The 17,718-nt window shown below is 39.9% G+C and overlaps 4 protein-coding genes across 4 annotated transcripts; 1 reads left to right on the forward strand and 3 right to left on the reverse strand.

Moving 5' to 3' along the window:
- The first annotated feature begins 979 nt into the window (after window positions 1-979).
- LOC101308254 (leishmanolysin-like) lies at window positions 980-6,331 on the forward strand. The gene is made up of 17 exons (XM_004291859.1): window positions 980-1,183; window positions 1,749-2,105; window positions 2,204-2,344; window positions 2,548-2,680; window positions 2,800-2,913; window positions 3,006-3,079; window positions 3,152-3,226; window positions 3,339-3,431; window positions 3,564-3,624; window positions 3,772-4,104; window positions 4,209-4,335; window positions 4,440-4,539; window positions 4,719-4,788; window positions 4,878-5,030; window positions 5,147-5,242; window positions 5,348-5,673; window positions 5,787-6,331. The coding sequence occupies exons 1-17, from the start codon at window positions 1,103-1,105 to the stop codon at window positions 6,039-6,041; spliced, it is 2,589 nt and encodes an 862-aa protein (XP_004291907.1). The 5' UTR covers window positions 980-1,102; the 3' UTR covers window positions 6,042-6,331.
- A 686-nt stretch (window positions 6,332-7,017) lies between these two features.
- On the reverse strand, window positions 7,018-7,852 carry LOC101312028 (pathogenesis-related protein 5-like). Its single transcript, XM_004293177.1, has 2 exons — window positions 7,798-7,852; window positions 7,018-7,718 (listed from the first exon to the last, which is right to left on the reverse strand). Exons 1-2 carry the CDS (start codon window positions 7,850-7,852, stop codon window positions 7,018-7,020), a joined length of 756 nt encoding a protein of 251 aa, XP_004293225.1.
- Window positions 7,853-9,347: 1,495 nt separating this feature from the next.
- LOC101312320 (probable 1-acyl-sn-glycerol-3-phosphate acyltransferase 4-like) lies at window positions 9,348-11,112 on the reverse strand. The gene is made up of 3 exons (XM_004293178.1): window positions 10,499-11,112; window positions 9,894-10,024; window positions 9,348-9,796 (listed from the first exon to the last, which is right to left on the reverse strand). The coding sequence occupies exons 1-3, from the start codon at window positions 11,110-11,112 to the stop codon at window positions 9,348-9,350; spliced, it is 1,194 nt and encodes a 397-aa protein (XP_004293226.1).
- Window positions 11,113-12,258: 1,146 nt separating this feature from the next.
- Window positions 12,259-17,231, reverse strand: LOC101312608 (NEDD8-conjugating enzyme Ubc12-like). Its single transcript, XM_004293179.1, has 2 exons — window positions 17,225-17,231; window positions 12,259-12,809 (listed from the first exon to the last, which is right to left on the reverse strand). The coding sequence occupies exons 1-2, from the start codon at window positions 17,229-17,231 to the stop codon at window positions 12,259-12,261; spliced, it is 558 nt and encodes a 185-aa protein (XP_004293227.1).
- Between the last annotated feature and the right edge of the window lie 487 nt (window positions 17,232-17,718).

The raw sequence follows: 17,718 nt of genomic DNA on the forward strand, positions 1-17,718 counted from the left end.
ATCTGAATATCCACTATTTAAATATCTATGAATATTATTTTTATTAAATACATAGATATTTAGAGTTAAGCTTATAATCTTTTTGTTATGTATTACACAGTAAATAATTTTTCGGTTGTCATTTACATGAGAATATAACAAACTTAAACAATATGGTAAGTAATGACGATATTGTTAATGTGAATCTCTGAATGTTGTCATTGAACTCCATTAAATCAGAAGGGCCATGAGGATTTGGATGCCAACTCGGCCATGACCATGAAAGAAATAAATCAAGAGAAATTGCCATATTTTTCCTCAGCACACCAACTCTGTATCATTGAGTAGGGTCAAAAAATGAACATCATAATTAATTCATAGGTAAGAAAAACCAGTTCCCTCTGTTTAATAATCTACACATTGCGGTGGTGAACCGCCATGACTCATCCGTTCACGACCTGATCCACTGCAATTTCATATCACTACGAATTAATTTTTCAAATATTTTGAATTTCTAAACCAGTCTTAACTACGAATTATGAGAAGGGATTTTGATTAGCAACGTCGCAACGGGCATCTTGTAATTAATTCCAACACTGAGGTCATTCCACTCTGTCCAGGTTTTTTTGTGTGGTAAGTATGGATTAATAAAAAATCTGAAAAGATTAATTAATAAAATCGATCAGCTGTACCCACCCCACCCAATCCATATGATTTTTGAAGCGAGACCTTCCTATTCTGCTTTCTCCATCTTCTTCTTCTTCTTCTTCTTGGGCTTCACTGTCACTCATTCCCTTTCCTCAAACAACAAAACCCGACCGCCGTTACAAGCTCTCTTGCTTTTTGAATCAGTCTTCGGAACACCAAGAAGAAGAAAGCAGCATTCTTTCTTTTCCGTTTTGTTTTGTTTTGTTTTGTTATTATAATACTCTCTCTCTCGCTCTCAAAGTCTCGAATCCAAGGCGAAAGGGTCTTCTGTATTTGGGTTAAATTAAATTAGAGAGAGAGAGAGATTTCGGAAATGCAGAAGAGGCAGCGATTTTGCTGGCCGATCGGAAAATCATCATCGCCGGAGATTTGATGGGATCGATGCGCTTGGTATTAGAGCTGTTGTACGCATTTCATGGAGGCAATGTTACGGTGTACTCCATGTCTGGCTGTCAGATTCGGCTGTAAGCTTCGACTCGCTGTCGTTGTCCTCGAGGTCAGCTCTCAGCTTTTTGTTCTGTTTAAAACAAGATTTGGTGTTTGGGGGTTGAGATTTTAGTTTAGGAGCTGTCAGGCATGTAATTTGATGTCTTTTTTTCTGGGTAGGAAACAGAGGGTTAGGGCTTTCCTACTTTGAAATGGGTTCTGGGGAGCAGCTGGTTTTTAGTAAGCAGCTCTCTACTTTCCAAAGCTATTTGCTTTTCCATGTACTTTCCTTTTCTGGGTAGACTGTTAATTAGTGCTGAGGGCGAAAGCTTATGCCTTTTTGTTGAATATTTGAGAATGATCTGTGGGTTGGGTTTTGGGGTTTTGTAAAATAGGTTGTGTGTGAGGTTGTTGAGTTTGAAGCAGATTTGAGTTGATTAGTTGAAGCTTGGCCAGTTCCTTTTTTTGTTCTAAATTCAGCTGATAAGAAGTTGCAATTGATGTGTCGTGTTAGCTACAGGGTAATGATGTATAGAATGGTTGGTGCTTTTTCTCTCCAATACTTGGTGCATTGATTTTGTTTTGAAAATTCTGGCCTAGTTATTGATATGAGTCTCTTTTGGGGTTTGCTTCAGATTGTATTGCTATTTGTATGGTTGGAAGCTACTAATGCGCATTCTCAAGAGATCATACTGGGAGGGCAAGGCTCAGAGAGGTCATCTGAGAACATTGTTTCTCACTCCTGCATCCATGACCAGATACTCAAACAACGAAGGCGACCTGGTCGCAAGGTGTACACTGTTACTCCACAGGTGTATGAGGGTTCTGGTAGCTCAAAAGCCCTTCACCAAAAAGGCAGGGCATTGCTTGGAATTTCAAAGCAGTCTGTAAAGCAGAAGGATGCAAAACTGCCCATTAGAATATATCTAAATTATGATGCTGTTGGTCACTCTCCTGATAGAGACTGTCGGAATGTGGGTGACATTGTGAAGGTGAGTTTAGGACTAGATTGGTAACTCCAGATGTTAACATGGTCCACAGCTATGAGTAACTGATATAGAAATTGCTTCAATTTTCCCTCTCTTATCAGCTAGGTGAGCCTCCTATCAGTTATCTTTCTGGCTCTCCTTCGTGTAATCCTCATGGAGATCCTCCAATTTCTGGTGACTGCTGGTATAACTGCACTTTGGACGATATAGCTGGGAAGGACAAAAGACAACGCCTTCGGAAGGTTAGAATGTTAAACTGTACTTTGTTAGTTCTCCAGTCTTATTTCGGCAGACTCTTACTTCATATGACTGTAATGAGTGTGAGTTTTGCTTAGCAAACATTTAGATGTTAGTTCATAGTAAATAAAATGTGAACAATATTGATGACTTGAAGAGTGTTGAATAAATGTGCATGAAACTGATTTGTAGAGGTATTTAAATGCAGGCTTTAGGTCAGACAGCAGACTGGTTCAGGAGAGCCTTAGCTGTTGAACCTGTGAGAGGGAACTTGCGATTGAGCGGATATTCAGCATGTGGTCAAGATGGGGGAGTACAGCTGCCCCGTGAATATGTTGAAGGTAACTACGTGCAAATTTGCTGTTATTCTCCAAGCTCATTGGTGATCTTTGGTTTTTAGTTGCAATTTGTCCTGTCACATACAAGTGCTTGAGTAACAACACTGTTGATGTTTTTCCAGAGGGTGTTGCTGAAGCAGACCTTGTTCTTTTGGTCACAACAAGACCTACCACTGGTAATACCCTTGCATGGGCAGTGGCTTGTGAACGTGATCAATGGGGTCGTGCAATTGCAGGTATTCATTCATTGACACTGTCTTAAATTGGATTGTCTCACCTTGCCTGCAATAACAATCAGACTGACAGTTCCTCTTTTTTTTCCGGGTAGGACATGTAAATGTTGCTCCTCGCCATTTGACAGCTGAAGCAGAAACTTTACTTTCTGCCACTCTAATTCACGAGGTCAGTTGACCTTCCTAAAAGTTTGAAAACATGGGATGTACTTTCTTACTGATTAGTTGTTTGATCTTCCAGGTTATGCATGTTCTTGGTTTTGATCCACATGCCTTTGCTCATTTTAGGGATGAGAGGAAGAGACGGCGTAGTCAAGTAACTAATGCATCAATACTTCATGACTAATGACTATGTATTTGTTCTTCATTGTTGCCTGATTATGGAAAATTTATTGACATTCTGGCATGAATTTTACTTGTATTTGCAGGTTACAGAACAAGTCATGGATGAAAAGCTTGGGCGGATGGTAACCCGTGTGGTGCTCCCACGGGTTGTCATGCATTCACGATATCATTATGCGGTAAAGGCCAACTTTCTTTTTAATGAATGGAATTGTTTTGTTGCTTATGAAAATACACAATCTTGCTTTAAATTGTTGATATCCAAAATCTAGGAAATTGAAAAAAATTGTTGATGAATGATTTTCTCACAGGCATTCTCTGAGAATTTTACTGGTTTAGAGCTAGAAGATGGGGGAGGGCGTGGCACATCAGGTAACACATGAATACAATATATCATATATTTACTCCTACAGTTTCTGTTCATGTGTATAAGACATCTTCTGATTCATACTGAATTACTGATAAATTGTGGCACTTAGCTGTGTGATAATCATTTTACTTCTCATAATATGTTTTTAGGGTCACACTGGGAAAAAAGGCTTCTAATGAATGAAATTATGACGGGATCAGTGGATACAAGATCCGTGGTTTCAAAAATGACACTGGCCCTATTAGAAGATAGTGGATGGTACCATGCTAATTATAGTATGGCAGACAATCTTGATTGGGGTCGCAACCAAGGAACTGAATTTGTTACTTCCCCTTGCAACGTCTGGAAGGGAGCATATCATTGCAACACAACACAATTGTCAGGATGCACGTACAATAGAGAAGCAGAGGGTTACTGTCCAATTGTAAGTTACAGTGGGGACCTACCCCAGTGGGCACGTTATTTTCCACAGGCTAACAAAGGTGTGCTATTGTTCCTTGTAATTTACTGTACTGTCTTCATTAAAATATTTACTAAACATATTACTTGGTTTAACACCACATGGATTAACATATGATCATTGCAGGTGGACAGTCTTCGCTGGCTGATTATTGCACCTATTTCGTAGCTTACTCTGATGGATCATGTACAGACACTAACAGTGCACGACCACCTGACAGAATGTTAGGTGAAGTTCGAGGGAGCAACTCTAGGTGAGACTTCAAAGCCACTACTCAGTAACACACTTAATAGAATTGTTTCCATTGGACATATTTGGATGTTAGTTCTTGCTAAAGATTATTCTTGTCAATTGTAGGTGTATGGCCTCATCATTAGTCCGTACTGGTTTTGTGAGGGGTTCTATGACCCAAGGAAATGGATGTTATCAGCACAGATGTGTTAACAACTCGTTAGAGGTATGTCACTGTCTCAATTTACTTTCTTTTCATGAGTTTTGTTTATCAACTGCATTTCACGTGTCCTAATCAACTTATCAACCAAAAGTAACCTAGGTTGTCTTTATATTCGAAACTTGCTCCATTTTTCTCTCCTTTACTCCTCCTTATAACTGTTGTATTAATTAATCCGTTTTCAGGTTGCTGTGGATGGGATGTGGAAAGTATGTCCTGAAGCTGGTGGACAAATTCAGTTCCCAGGATTTAATGGTAATCGTGCTGTTCTATCTGATTTTTACTTATTGTCATGTCTATCTGTTCAACCTTTATCACTAATTAATCAAAAATTCTTTATTTAGGTGAATTGATATGCCCGGCGTACCATGAACTCTGTGGTACCGGGATAGTTCCCGCGGCAGGCCAGTGTCCAAATTCATGTAATTTGAATGGCGACTGTGTTGAAGGAAGATGCCACTGTTTTTTAGGGTTCCATGGTTCTGATTGTAGCAAACGTAAGCTTCTAGTTTCTCTTCCATCCCTTTATCATCACCACACGGCATTCAACACTACAGAACCTTCTCAGCTGCCAATTTTTAGAATATTTTTGAACTTGAGTTCTTCTCTGCAGGCTCCTGTCCCAGCAACTGTAGTGGACATGGCAACTGCCTATCGAACGGGATATGTGAATGTAGAAATGGGTACACTGGCATTGATTGCTCCACTGGTAATGCTTTTCTTCCTTTCGGTTGGTACCTGTACATGACAACTGCTATAATATCAATGCACTTGGCTGATCTCTAATAACGTTGTGCTTGGATATGGTATGCAGCTGTTTGTGATGAGCAATGCAGCCTTCATGGAGGTGTCTGTGATGATGGGGTGTGTGAATTCCGCTGCTCTGACTACGCAGGCTACTCATGCCAGAACAGCACAATGCTTCATTCTAGTCTTAAAGTTTGCAAAGATGTGCTAGAGAATGTCAAGTCTGGTGCTGGTCAGCACTGTGCCCCCAGTGAACCAAGTATATTGCAGCAGCTAGAGGATGTGGTGGTGATGCCCAACTACCATCGTTTGTTCCCTGGTGGTGCTAGGAAACTCTTTAGCATCTTTGGCACCAGCTATTGTGATACAACTGCAAAGCAGTTAGCTTGCTGGGTAAGTAGCATTGCCTTTCCGGGCCTTTTTGTTTTTAGAGTACTGTGTTGCATGTTCCTTGTTAATTTAAGTAGGACGAAATAGAATCTGACCAAGTGACAATGGATTGCCAGATCTCAATTCAAAAGTGTGACAAAGATGGGGACAACAGGCTGCGGGTATGCTATTCAGCTTGTCAATCATATAATTCAGCATGCGGAGCTTCACTTGATTGCTCCGACCAAACCCTGTTCAGCAGCAAGGATGAAGTAGAGGGTCAATGCACAGGGTCTAGCGAGATGAAAACATCATGGGCTAGCAGCGTACTTAGTTGGTTCTCAAGTAACGATTCCTCCAGAGGAATGTCTGTAAAAAATAGGCAGCTCTAGTTTTTTCGTTTCATCTTTTTCCAATTTTTTGTTTGTAATTTTTTAGGTTTCCATTTTAGGGAAGGATGGCCAAGAAAAGCCAGCCCTAGATGTAGGTTCCCTCTGTTACCCAACAATCTTTAAAAAAAAAAGTTGGGTAGGAAGGTGAGTTGTGGCTTTCAAAGATGAAAGGCACTTGTAGAGAGTATTGGAAATGTTAGGAATGCAAGGAAAGAGGAAAGAAAATGTGAGATGTCTGCACAGTTGTTTGGCCGAAGGCCTTGAAATAGAAAGAAAATACCTTGCATTTCTGTGTGTCCCTTCGAATCATCTCTCCCATTCTACTTTCTCTTGCTCATTGTGTATTCATATAACGATTATAACCAGATCTAACAACCCAAAGAAGGGTTTCCAGTGCTCCATCTGCCAACAGCTAATAACTAAACAAGTGCTCTATCTTAAGTTGAGAACATTGTATCTCTCAACTGGGAAGTGAGTTTCAGACTACTAAATTCATTTTCTGGTCTTAGAATGGCTCAAAATGGTCGGGAAAGATTCAGAGATTGATAAGAAAATGCCGTGGACGGCCGATTAATTAAATTTAATCCTTCCCGTCCTCTAAACCTCCAGCTATTAGCCTTAAATAATCTCAAAGAGCAGAGAAACCACGCCAAACTTTGATGCGCAATGATCAAACTAGGAAGCTTCAATTCCTCAAGTTTGAAATTGGATGCAAAGATCTCAAACAATTAAGCTAAGCCTAGTGTATGCAAATTGAAAGAGAATTTAACACCACATTATCACGTATTACGTGTTATGAAGTAAATAATAAATTATTGCGTTCAGATCCAAAAAGCCGATTAAATAAATCGTTATGAAATGGATATCATATTGATTATCACATCACAACTAATTAATCAAATCATTACGTAAATGGTAAATCTATATCATTACGTAAAAGTACCAACCCTAACTAATTATTCCTCTTCCTCTTGGCTCATGATGACCCGGTGGGGCAAAACGTGATCAAGTAATCCGACCCGGTACAGGTACAAGTGCTAGTAGCGTCATCATAAGCGTAGCTATACGCCGTGGGACAAGCGCTCTTGAACATGGCCGAGTATTGAGTCGGAGAGCAAGTCTGCGGGGTCGCGTGGTCGCCGGTGCAGCAAAACTCGGGCGCGTTGAACGCCTCGCACGCGCTCTTGCACGCGACCACCACGCCCGAACCCGAATCCGTGACCCGCAACTCGGGCGGGCAGTTGGTGTTCAAGTCGCTCACGCAACCCGCGTACTGGCAGTCACCGTCTCCGCCGGTGGCCCTCAGCCCCATGCCGACGTTGTAACCGTCCACGAGGCTGACGTCATAGAAGTCCTTGTCGGTTAGTGTCGACCCGACGGTGAACTCGGCCAAGGTGACGGGAGGTTCGCCGCCGCCGGTGCATTTCAGGGCGCCGCCGCAGTCGCCGGTGACGCATTTTCCGTTTCCGGCTTCGTCGAAGTTGCAGCCGGTTCGTGCCCAGAAGCGGCCGGACCAGCCGGCCGGGGCGGTGAGCTGGATTTCCGCACCGGGGAACATGGCGAAACCGCCTTCGCCGAGAACTGCGGCGCCGTTACCGGAGAGTGTGCCGGGCCAGACTGTGTAGGGGCAGTGGTTTTGGAGCGTGAAAATGGTTGCGTACACTACGTTTGTCGCAGCTGCAAAAAAAAAAAAAATCGATAGTTAATCAAACCGATACAACATGATGAAATCGAAAATTGATCCCTGCTTGATTACCTAATGATGCGATGATCAAAGGAAGAAGATAGAGACTGAGCTTGTTTGAAGTCATGGTGATCGCCGTTAGAGAGAAGAAGAAGAACTGAAATCTTAGAAGAGTGGTGGACTGAGATCGATACAGTGTGGTTCTGGAAGGAGGAGGAAGTTGATCGTTGTTGAATGGGAGAGGGATTTGATAGGTATTTATAGTTGGATGCATGCATAAGATATTTAGAGATGTGCACCCACCCTGCTCATACATTTTGATTCCCACTCTTTTCGTGAACCACTATAAGATTAGTGGGTTCGTGTAAATATGCGTCCCTTTCAAGTTACGTTTTAACTTTTGACTTTGCGTTTTACTTTCATTTACGTGATGGTGAAAAAGAGAAGGCTTAAACTCATTAATAAAATCATCAAATTGGTTATTAAACCAAGCAAGTGATCGATGATCGGATCCAGTAAATTGGTGATTAAACTCGTTATACATGATGCAGGTCCCTAACGGCTAATGGGTTTGCAGGTGAGATTAGAATCACGAGGAGACAGAATCTATAAGGTGCTGTGCTGACTCTCTGCTGCCTCGGCTCCGCTCCAGAAGGAGGGAAGAGTGATCAGTTGGGAACGTGGCCAACATCAGCACCTTCCTCCTCCTCCCACTCTCACACGTTCTTCAACCATACTATACCAACATGGTGGTTATTTTTAGCTTTCATTTTCCAGAATATAGTGAGATATGTGTATCACATTGGACTCTGTCATTGAATCGTGGTCATTTTCTTGTTTCACACTTTGAGGCTGTCTCTATTTTTTGTAGAGATTAACTTGAATTATATTATTAAGCTTCACAGAGATGGTATGATGAAAGCATCATAGGAATTGATCATCCTTGTATAGATTAAGCAAACTCCAATTTCAATGAGTACATGCTTGTAGCATTGATGCATAGATACATGACACAATCTTTTCATGGGTGCATGCCAGATTACTCTTCTGAATTTTTTTCCTACAGAAAGTGCTAATTTAAGGGGATGGTGTAAACTGTGGCCTGAGAGAAGAAGGAACTAATGAAAGAGGCAGGCAAGGATGTATGGATGGTCTACATCAAAATGAAAGCATGGAGCTTCCTAGAGATCCAGAGCGTTTAGTATACCCATTCTGTCATTCAGCAAAAACCAGCTTACACTTGGTGACCATGGTATGTATGTTCTTCTATAAACAGAAAAGGGCATCATTTTGCATACATGTATTTCTCTTCCTTCAATGGTTTTGACTATGAAATTAGGAGAAGCAGCGAAGAGTAACTGCGTCTCTTTGTAATTTCAGTGAGGCCCACCATTTAAAAAGAATAAAAGTAAAACCTAAATGGATTAGTACTAAATCAGTTTGCTCCAGAACTCTGATTCGTGTTGCCGGAGTAGAGTGAGGCCAGCAAACCAAGCCGTCGGTTGCAAATCTTAAATTAAGCAGAAGAACATAACCAGAAGTCCTTATAAGAGCGCATATATCCACAGTAACAATTATGAACATAACCAGAAAAAAAAGATTACTACTAAATGTTGTAATTGTTATTCCAATCTGAATCTATTGCAAACAAATGTTGCTTTAACAAAGTCTAATACGGGCACCGGTTGGATTTCAAAATATGTTGCTGAAGCAAGGTATGCACACGATAAACCGATGTATATTTTAAACCAGACCGATGAAAAAATGGTAAGGTAAATGATAACCACTGTCAAAACAAGTATCAACATTAAATTTACCAAACCCTTGAAGGCAGAAATGTCCTCTTCTCCTCCTTCATTAGGGAAATGGCCTTGAGTCTGGAAATCTGACAGCATGTTGTCCTTGATGTGGAATGTGTCCACTAACCAAGATGCGGCATCTGTGCTAGACTCCGGGATATCTTCCATTGGAATACGCCGAACATGAATGTGGACTTCTGAAGGATCTACACCAAATGCATTGTCCATAAACGAAGGCAATTGATTCTTGTATGCAATTGTCAAGTCATAAACTGCAGGCAGATAAAGGTAAGTTTAACCACAGATAGTTACATAAGAATTTACCATCTTGGAGAACTTACATAATGGATTTTTGTATAAATTCATTACCTGCATCAAAAGAACCCCTTAGCGCTTCTAAGCAAGCACAAAAACCTTTAGTCCTTGGAAGTAGTACATGTGACAGCACCGGAAGTCCATTTTCAGCAGCAAATGTCTGGCTCTTTTTGCATTTTTCTTCACTGCACAAGAAACAAAGCAATGGAATTTGATGAATAAACACATGATTTAACAAGACCTTCAAGCATGTCGATATTTGATGCAACCAGTATACTAGGAAATATAACAGGATTATCAAAAAGGGATTCAATTAGTTGCTTGTAACAGATAATGGCAGAAAAGACGTGGTAATGTTGATATTACAACAGATGAATTGAAGAAATAGATTCAATGCCAGCAATGTGATAATAAACGACACTATAGTGAAGCCACTCTAGCTGAATCTGATGTATCTATTTAACTTTCCACAAATTCTAGTAAATTGTATACTGGTGACTAGAACTGATTACCATACTTAAAATTCATCCTATCCTGCACACTTTTATCACACACACAAATTTAGCTTCATGTGTTCTTTATCTCGGACATGGAAACACATAGTGCAGATAGATTAAAAGAGAAGACATATAGAGGAGGGGGCAAGTAGTAGTACTCACTCATAATCAGTTCCTTCAGGAAAAATAGAAAGCCAGAGAGGGTCTCGAGGATCAGCAAAACTCAGTAGCATTTTCCGGAGAATTGGTTCATCTACTTCCCACTTCCTCTTCAAAGGAATGAACTCCAAAATGTGGAATCCCCAACCAAAAACAGGCAGCTTCATCAAACTGCTCTTGAGCACATATTTAACGTATCCAAGGGACCCTTTTCGCAATGCAAGATCCCACAAGTACATCCAATCCACCTCTGTTTTGTGATTCGCAATAATCAAAATGCGCTCTCTAGGTGGAACAGTATCGCCTGAAAATACAACTTTTGTGCCGTTTATCTTTTCGAATAGAAAGGGCCAGAGAGCCAGCCACCTACCAAATAGAAAGGATGTTGCTTTTCTGCTGTAATGTATGCTAAAAAGTCGCAACAAAACAGCTACCACAGGCGCAAAACACACTAGAATGGTGAAAGCAGTGGAAAGAAACACCACCAAACATAGAACACCCCTTACAACTCTAAAAGGGGTCAAGGGCCTGTGCTTCTGTATACTATCAGCTTTCAAGGGACTGCAAACCTCCTCCTCCTCCTTCCACGATCCTTCTTCAATGGAGCTGCGGTTCATATTAACCCTTATCATCAATCAATGCATCCTAAAGTTTCTCTAATTCAAAATATAATTAAATGCCCCAAAAATATTGAATACCAATACACTACACATGTACATACAAACCTAATACCACTACCACCTATCAGATCCCAATTAAAATTCTATGTTTTTCAATCAAACAGTATCCGACTAGAACACGAATCTGCTACATTACCTAATCCAAAGATACGAGAATACAGAGAGCAAATCTCAGATTCCTTAAAAAACATAAAAGAGACAAACGTAAAGATCGACTACAATTGCTGCAAAATCAAAATGCGTAGACACTTACCATTCTTCTGGGGTTGCCGCAACACGTCTGGGACTGGTGTTCTCTCTGGCCTGAAGGCTTCAAATGAAACATGCATGTTCTTTCAGAATTCATACCAAAACCATATACAAATGCCATTCTTAATCTGCAAAGAACAAATACCACATAAAGATTATATGTGTATTTACCTCATGGCAATCTTTTTCGGCGAAGATCTCATGCCAATTCCGAGTCTGCAGAGAGAATTTACCAGGAGAAGATTGTGGTTGTTAAGAGAAGGATGGTATGAGTTGTATGTTGCATAAAATACGATACAAGCTGATAATGATGAAGAGAGGTAAGAGATTGGTTTCGTGATATTGATGGATATCGATTCGAAAAAAAAAATAACGAGGGCAAGTGCAGCAGGGGGAGACTCACCATTAAAATTCAGAGAATTAAAATTGGATGATGACAACAAACGAGAATGAGAAAGGGTCAAAGCAACCTAATAAAAAGCTCAGTTTTGTCGGATGTGATTTGATCGGTTTACATTATTCCCCAATAATGATATGTACTACTGCCGTCTCTCTTAATTGATTTGGTGACGTAAGGAGTCTCACGCAAGTCACCCTACTTAGTTTTGGCTTCTACGTTTATCTTTGTTTACTAAGTATTTAGGTTTTGAGTTTGAATCTCTCGAAGAAAAAAATATATATATTAAGAAGAATGCTCTAAATAAACAGAAATTCCATCATTTATTTCTTTGTTTTTTAAGGAACCTTTCTTTTATTACAAGATCAATGGATCCTTGAAAATATGAAATTAAAAGGAAAGAGAAAATGCACCTTGAAATAATATGTCAATATCATCTATTTGCACCTAGAAAAACAAGTTTCCCCCACATACCCACCAGACATGGCCCTTCTTACATTGTTAGCAAACTCCTTCGGGTTATCTCTCAAAACTTCAGCTGCATCATGATTTAAGGGATCTTCATGATTCGGTTCAGTGAAAAGATGATACAATCCATAAATAATGGTGTTTATGTTAAGCACAGGCTTCCAATCTTCACGTAGAACGTTGAGGCAGACATTCCCTTCCAAGTCGATATTGGGGTGGTACAACTTTGTCATACACTTGACTTTAGGTGCCTCGTGTGGATAGATAGCCGAAAGTTGAAAAGAAAACTTAAACTTACCGCCTGTGTAATATCCTTCATCTGGTTTAATCGAAACCTCAAAGTTCATAAGGTCGTCCTTGCCATTGGGGAATATTATGGAACAAGATTTTGGTAAGTTCAGCTCAGTTATATCTTTGTTCAGGCGCAATTGCCCAGCCGTTTGCTTATTGACATGTTTTCCTCCATTGGCTTCAGCAAGTTCTCTCTGCTGCTCTTTAACTTTGAACAGCCTAATCATATCTCCAGGCTTTTACTTCAGTTATATCTTTTTCTTCTTCAGATTTGTATCCGATGACTTTGTTAAATCGCGCCATCTTGAAGGTACTTATAGAAGACGATTGGAACAATGCTTTCTAGGATTAGGATACGTAGTCCACTCAGGAATAGTAATTTGGGAGAGAGGCGGAATCCGATTCCACCGAGTAAAAAGGAAAACATTGTTTTCTAGTTTCCTATGTCTATAAGGAATTTACATATTCCCAGAACCAGCCCAAAATCAAAGCAATCGTCTCTACTCAACTTGCTTTTCACAAGCAGACAACCTTATTCCAGTCTATACAGCCAAATATTTAGCACCAGCCAATGATTCCACTGGTGCATAGAGGGCTGCAATTACTGTTCTACATGTTACAATTGCTGACGACCACAAGTCATCCTTGCTTGAACAAAATATTTCAACCATTAAAACAGCAACCACCAGAGCAAAGATATCATCAAACATTGCAGAGAAAGTAGTAATGCAAAAAAGAAAATAAGAAATAAGCAGTAGTGCAAGACTCACACTAGCATTTATGTAAAATCAATTCTCCATTTCTACTTCAAGATATGAATGTACAATCTTACATAATGTAGTTTTATCCTAAACTATAACACATGTGAACCGAGCAAGTGAGCATCTTTCATGAAAACAAGGAAGAACTCTAGACTACAATTTTGTTTATTTGATCAACTTGATTCAGAAATTGAAAAGATCAAGTTGGCAAATATGATCACACATAAAATGCAAGTATGATAGTGATGATACACACAAACATACACCTAGTTTCACACAAACAAGATGTTTCTTGTTGAAGTTACCCGTCAAGTCCCTCACGCTCGTCTGAAAGTCATGGAAGTCACTGATCAAATCCTCTACTTTCATCCAATCCCATCTCCGCACCACTATTGCCACCAAAGACCAAAACGTCTCTCATCTCCACCTTAGGGGGTAGGCAATTTTGAGTTTGGTCCTACCACAAACTCAGTAATTTCACCCGTTTAGCAATTTTCAGTTTGGTTCTCCCACAATGTCAAACTATTTAACCCAAGAAATCATACACAAAAACTTGTTGAAGTTACCCGTCAAAGTCCTTAATCATCAAATCCACCATGGTCTGCAAGTCATGGTATGCAAGTCATGGAAGTATTTAGGCCCAAGAACTAATGATGAGAAAGAGCTCATCACGAACCCGACTTGAATGTCAACAACAATAGTAAGATTTGATGGAGATACAAGATTGAACATGAGAGCATTGATCAAATCCTCTGTTTCATCCAATCCCATCTCCACACCACCATCGCCTCCAACGAGCAAAAAAAACTATCACCTCCTGTGTTGTTTCCGTGAGAGATTTTAGCCGATGGACTGAATAATGTTTCAATTTAATTTGTTTAGACAAAGAGATGACTGCTGAATAATGCTTCAATTTCGAATCTTGCGCCAAGTTTTGATTTAAACGCACAACCCAACGCCTTTGAAGCAAATTGTCGAACACCTCCTGGGCATCCTCACGATTAGTAACTCTGCCATTCATGGATGGTGGGTCTCTCACAAATTTCATCTGCGCGGTGGTGGAAACGCCGCCGTTGTACTCATCTTCTTCAGCAGAAGATCGCTTCCTTTTGAGCTCACTCATTTTGTGATTACCTATGGTTGCTGCACAGGAAATGGTCATGACTTTGAGAAGGGAAAGCATTTTGTTGGATCATACAATGCAAGACACAACTAGAGAATCTCAATCCCAATAACGAAAACGGCATTGACAGCAGAAAAACAAAGACATCGAATTTGTGACGAAAGATTGGAGATTGAAATAAAATGGGATCCAGGTGATGAATGAGAGACCTGTTGTTGCCGAGCGACCTGTTCGCGGAGCCTGGATGCTTGCTTTCAGTTAGCTTCCATTCAAGAAGCTAGAAGGATCAAATCTGCCCTTCTGGGTTTCAACTTTCGAAACATGCCGAGACCCTTTTTTTTCTGTTTTTTTTGAACAAGCAGAGAGACTGAGAGACCCTTTAAAAAAGAAGAGATGCGGCGCTGAGTGTTTAGGGTTAGGGTTGTGTAGTCCAAGTAACTTAGTTGGGCTTAGGGTTAGTAGTGTATTGGGTTGTGTACTCCAACTTAGTTGGGCTTGCAATTAAACAGATAAAAACCAGACATATTTAAAAATAAATAAAATTATTATTAAAATTGAATTCAGGTCGGCCTGAAGGCTTCAATGAAAGAATTTCATTTGCTCGTTAGTCTGGGCCTGGAGATCTAGGAGAGACGAATTGTGTGTCTAGTTTTATTGGTTTACTTTGCAAGCCTGCTGTATTGTGGAAGTTTCACTTGTAACCTTAGGGGCAAAGATGAACTTTTCACGAATTTATATATTTAAGCCAAAAACCCTAGAAGCCCTCTCATTCTCTCCTTCTTCACTCGGCCGACATGCCTATTTCTTCTCTCCCTCTCCCCGATCTCTCTCCTTCCTCTTCTCACTGCCACAGCCAGAAACCATAGCTCCGGCCACCGTCTCCCCACCTCACCGCCACCTTAGCTTGACGTAGAAGACGACGGAGAACAAGACACGAAGGTTCTCTCCGGCGTTGTTCGGCGCTGCACGCATCCGCCGGCGATCTAGGCTTCTGCCGAGCTCGGGTTACCATCTCCAGCCACCTCCGAGCTTCACAATCACCTCAGCGCTGCCGCCTTGCCTAGCTGAAACCTTATTTCCCGGCGACCTCTCTAGCTCACTATCATCGCTGACCTTAGCCGCGTCCATATATATCTTCATTTCACAGTCCATCCTTTCTCTTCGGCAACGTCTTCGTCTCCTCCCAGGTTTGTGAAAAAAAACCTTCGTCTTGTTAAAAATTTACATTTTGAATTTGGAATTTACGGTTAGAGTTTTACATCTGATTTGTAGGGCTACGTTTGTACTTCTGAATCTTTCTTCTGCTTTCAATTGTCATTGTATATCTGTATCATGCTATGTACTTGTCCACAATTCAGATTGTCTTGTTTGCCCAAATCTTTAATATAGACTTCTTAAACTCTGTTATTCTTTCTGTCGTGTTTTAAAATTGGTGTTCTAAAACTTATGGCGTTCTCACCACCACCCAGGTGAAGTCTGAATTTGTGAGAGACCCACAATCCATAAATGGCAGAGTTATTAATCTTGAGGGAGTTCGAGGATTTGCTTCATAGGCGTCGGGTTGTTTGTTTGAATCGAAAACTTGGCCCAAATTCAGCAATCATCTCTTTGTTTAAACAAATCAAATTGAAGCATTCGTATCACAGCATTCAAAGCCTGCATAAAACAAACAGCCTTGTATATAAAATAATGTCAAAGCATAACCTCCTGTCAAAACAACAACATAACCCTGATCAGGAGATCCTTCCACGCTACGATAGCCCTCGGATGCAGTGGGACACGCATTGAAAAAACATGTTAAAATAAGTGTTGCAACAATCACAAAGACATCCGTTGTTTCCTTTTCAGCCTCTCTCAAGTTCGGTTATCCTCACACTATTTTTGATCAGCTGACTCTGTTCAGTGACTTTATTACTCTCAATGCCAGACTTACTAGGTCTAACGCCTCTTTTTTTAAGAACACTTAAAATGTCAGATTTTTACAACACAAAAATAATAATGGCAGTTAATTAATATTTTTACACATTATTTAAAAATTGCACGTAAAAAACCACACAAGAAAAAAAAACTTAAAATAACTTATTTTTGGTGAAGAGTTGTCATTATCAAGGACGTCAACAACTGTTAAGCCTTCGTTGTTCACAAACATCATATCTATTCTAGCATCAGATAAAAACTTAACAAGAGAAACATTAAATGATCGGATATCTGTTTTGAGAAGATAATGGATGAGACAGTTTCATGTAGAATCCTTAACATTTAAAAGGATGTAGCTCATCCAGTGTTTGCTCCTTCTGTAGGAGGATGTTCATTATCTCTAAGGCTGGATAAGACCATAGCAAGAGAACATATAAACATCATAATATCAATTAATAATGATTGCGCTTAAAATTAATTAGAAAAGAAATCATAGGGCGGCAGTAACTGTTTCCTCGACTTACCTTGTGATTTCATTTCTAACTAATTTCAACTGCAATTATTATTAGTTGATATTGTGATGTTTATATCTTCTCTTGCTATGTTCTTATCCAGCCTTAGAGATGATGAACCTCCTCCTACAGAAGAAGCAAACACTGGATAAGCCACATCTTTTTAAATGCTAAGGATTCTGTAGGAAACTGTCTCATCCATTATCTTCTTAAAACAGATATCTGATAATTTTATGTTTCTCTTGTTAAGTTCTTATCTGATGCTAAAATAGATATAATGGTTGTGAACAATAAAGGCTTAACAGTTGTTGACGTCCTTGATAATGATAACTCTTCATAAAAATAAGTATTTTTAAGTTGTTTTTTTTCTTGTGTGGTTTTTATGTGCAACTTTTAAATAATATGTAAAAGTATTTAATTAACATCCATTATTATTTTTGTGTTGTAGAAATCTGGCATTTTAAGTGTTATTAAAAAGAGAGGTGTTAGACCTAGTAAGACTGACATTGAGAGTAACAAAATCACTGAACAGAGTCAACTGATCAAAGATAGTGTGAGGATACCCGAACTTAAGAGACACTGAAAATGAAACAAATAGATGTCTTTATGGTTGTTGCAACACTTATTGTAACATGTTTTTTCGTTGCATGTCTCACTGCACCCCGGGGCTATCGTAGCGTGGAAGGATCTCCTGATAAGGGTATGTTGTTTGACAGGAGGTTATGCTTTTACATTATTTTATATACTTACTGTAGTAGCCATGGCTTGCTCCTCCAGCGATTTGCTTTCGCACCTCTTACGCTTCAAGCTTCCCCGAGGTGGAAA

Source organism: Fragaria vesca, linkage group LG2, assembly GCF_000184155.1.
Source record: "Fragaria vesca subsp. vesca linkage group LG2, FraVesHawaii_1.0, whole genome shotgun sequence".
Lineage (NCBI taxonomy): Eukaryota > Viridiplantae > Streptophyta > Magnoliopsida > Rosales > Rosaceae > Fragaria > Fragaria vesca.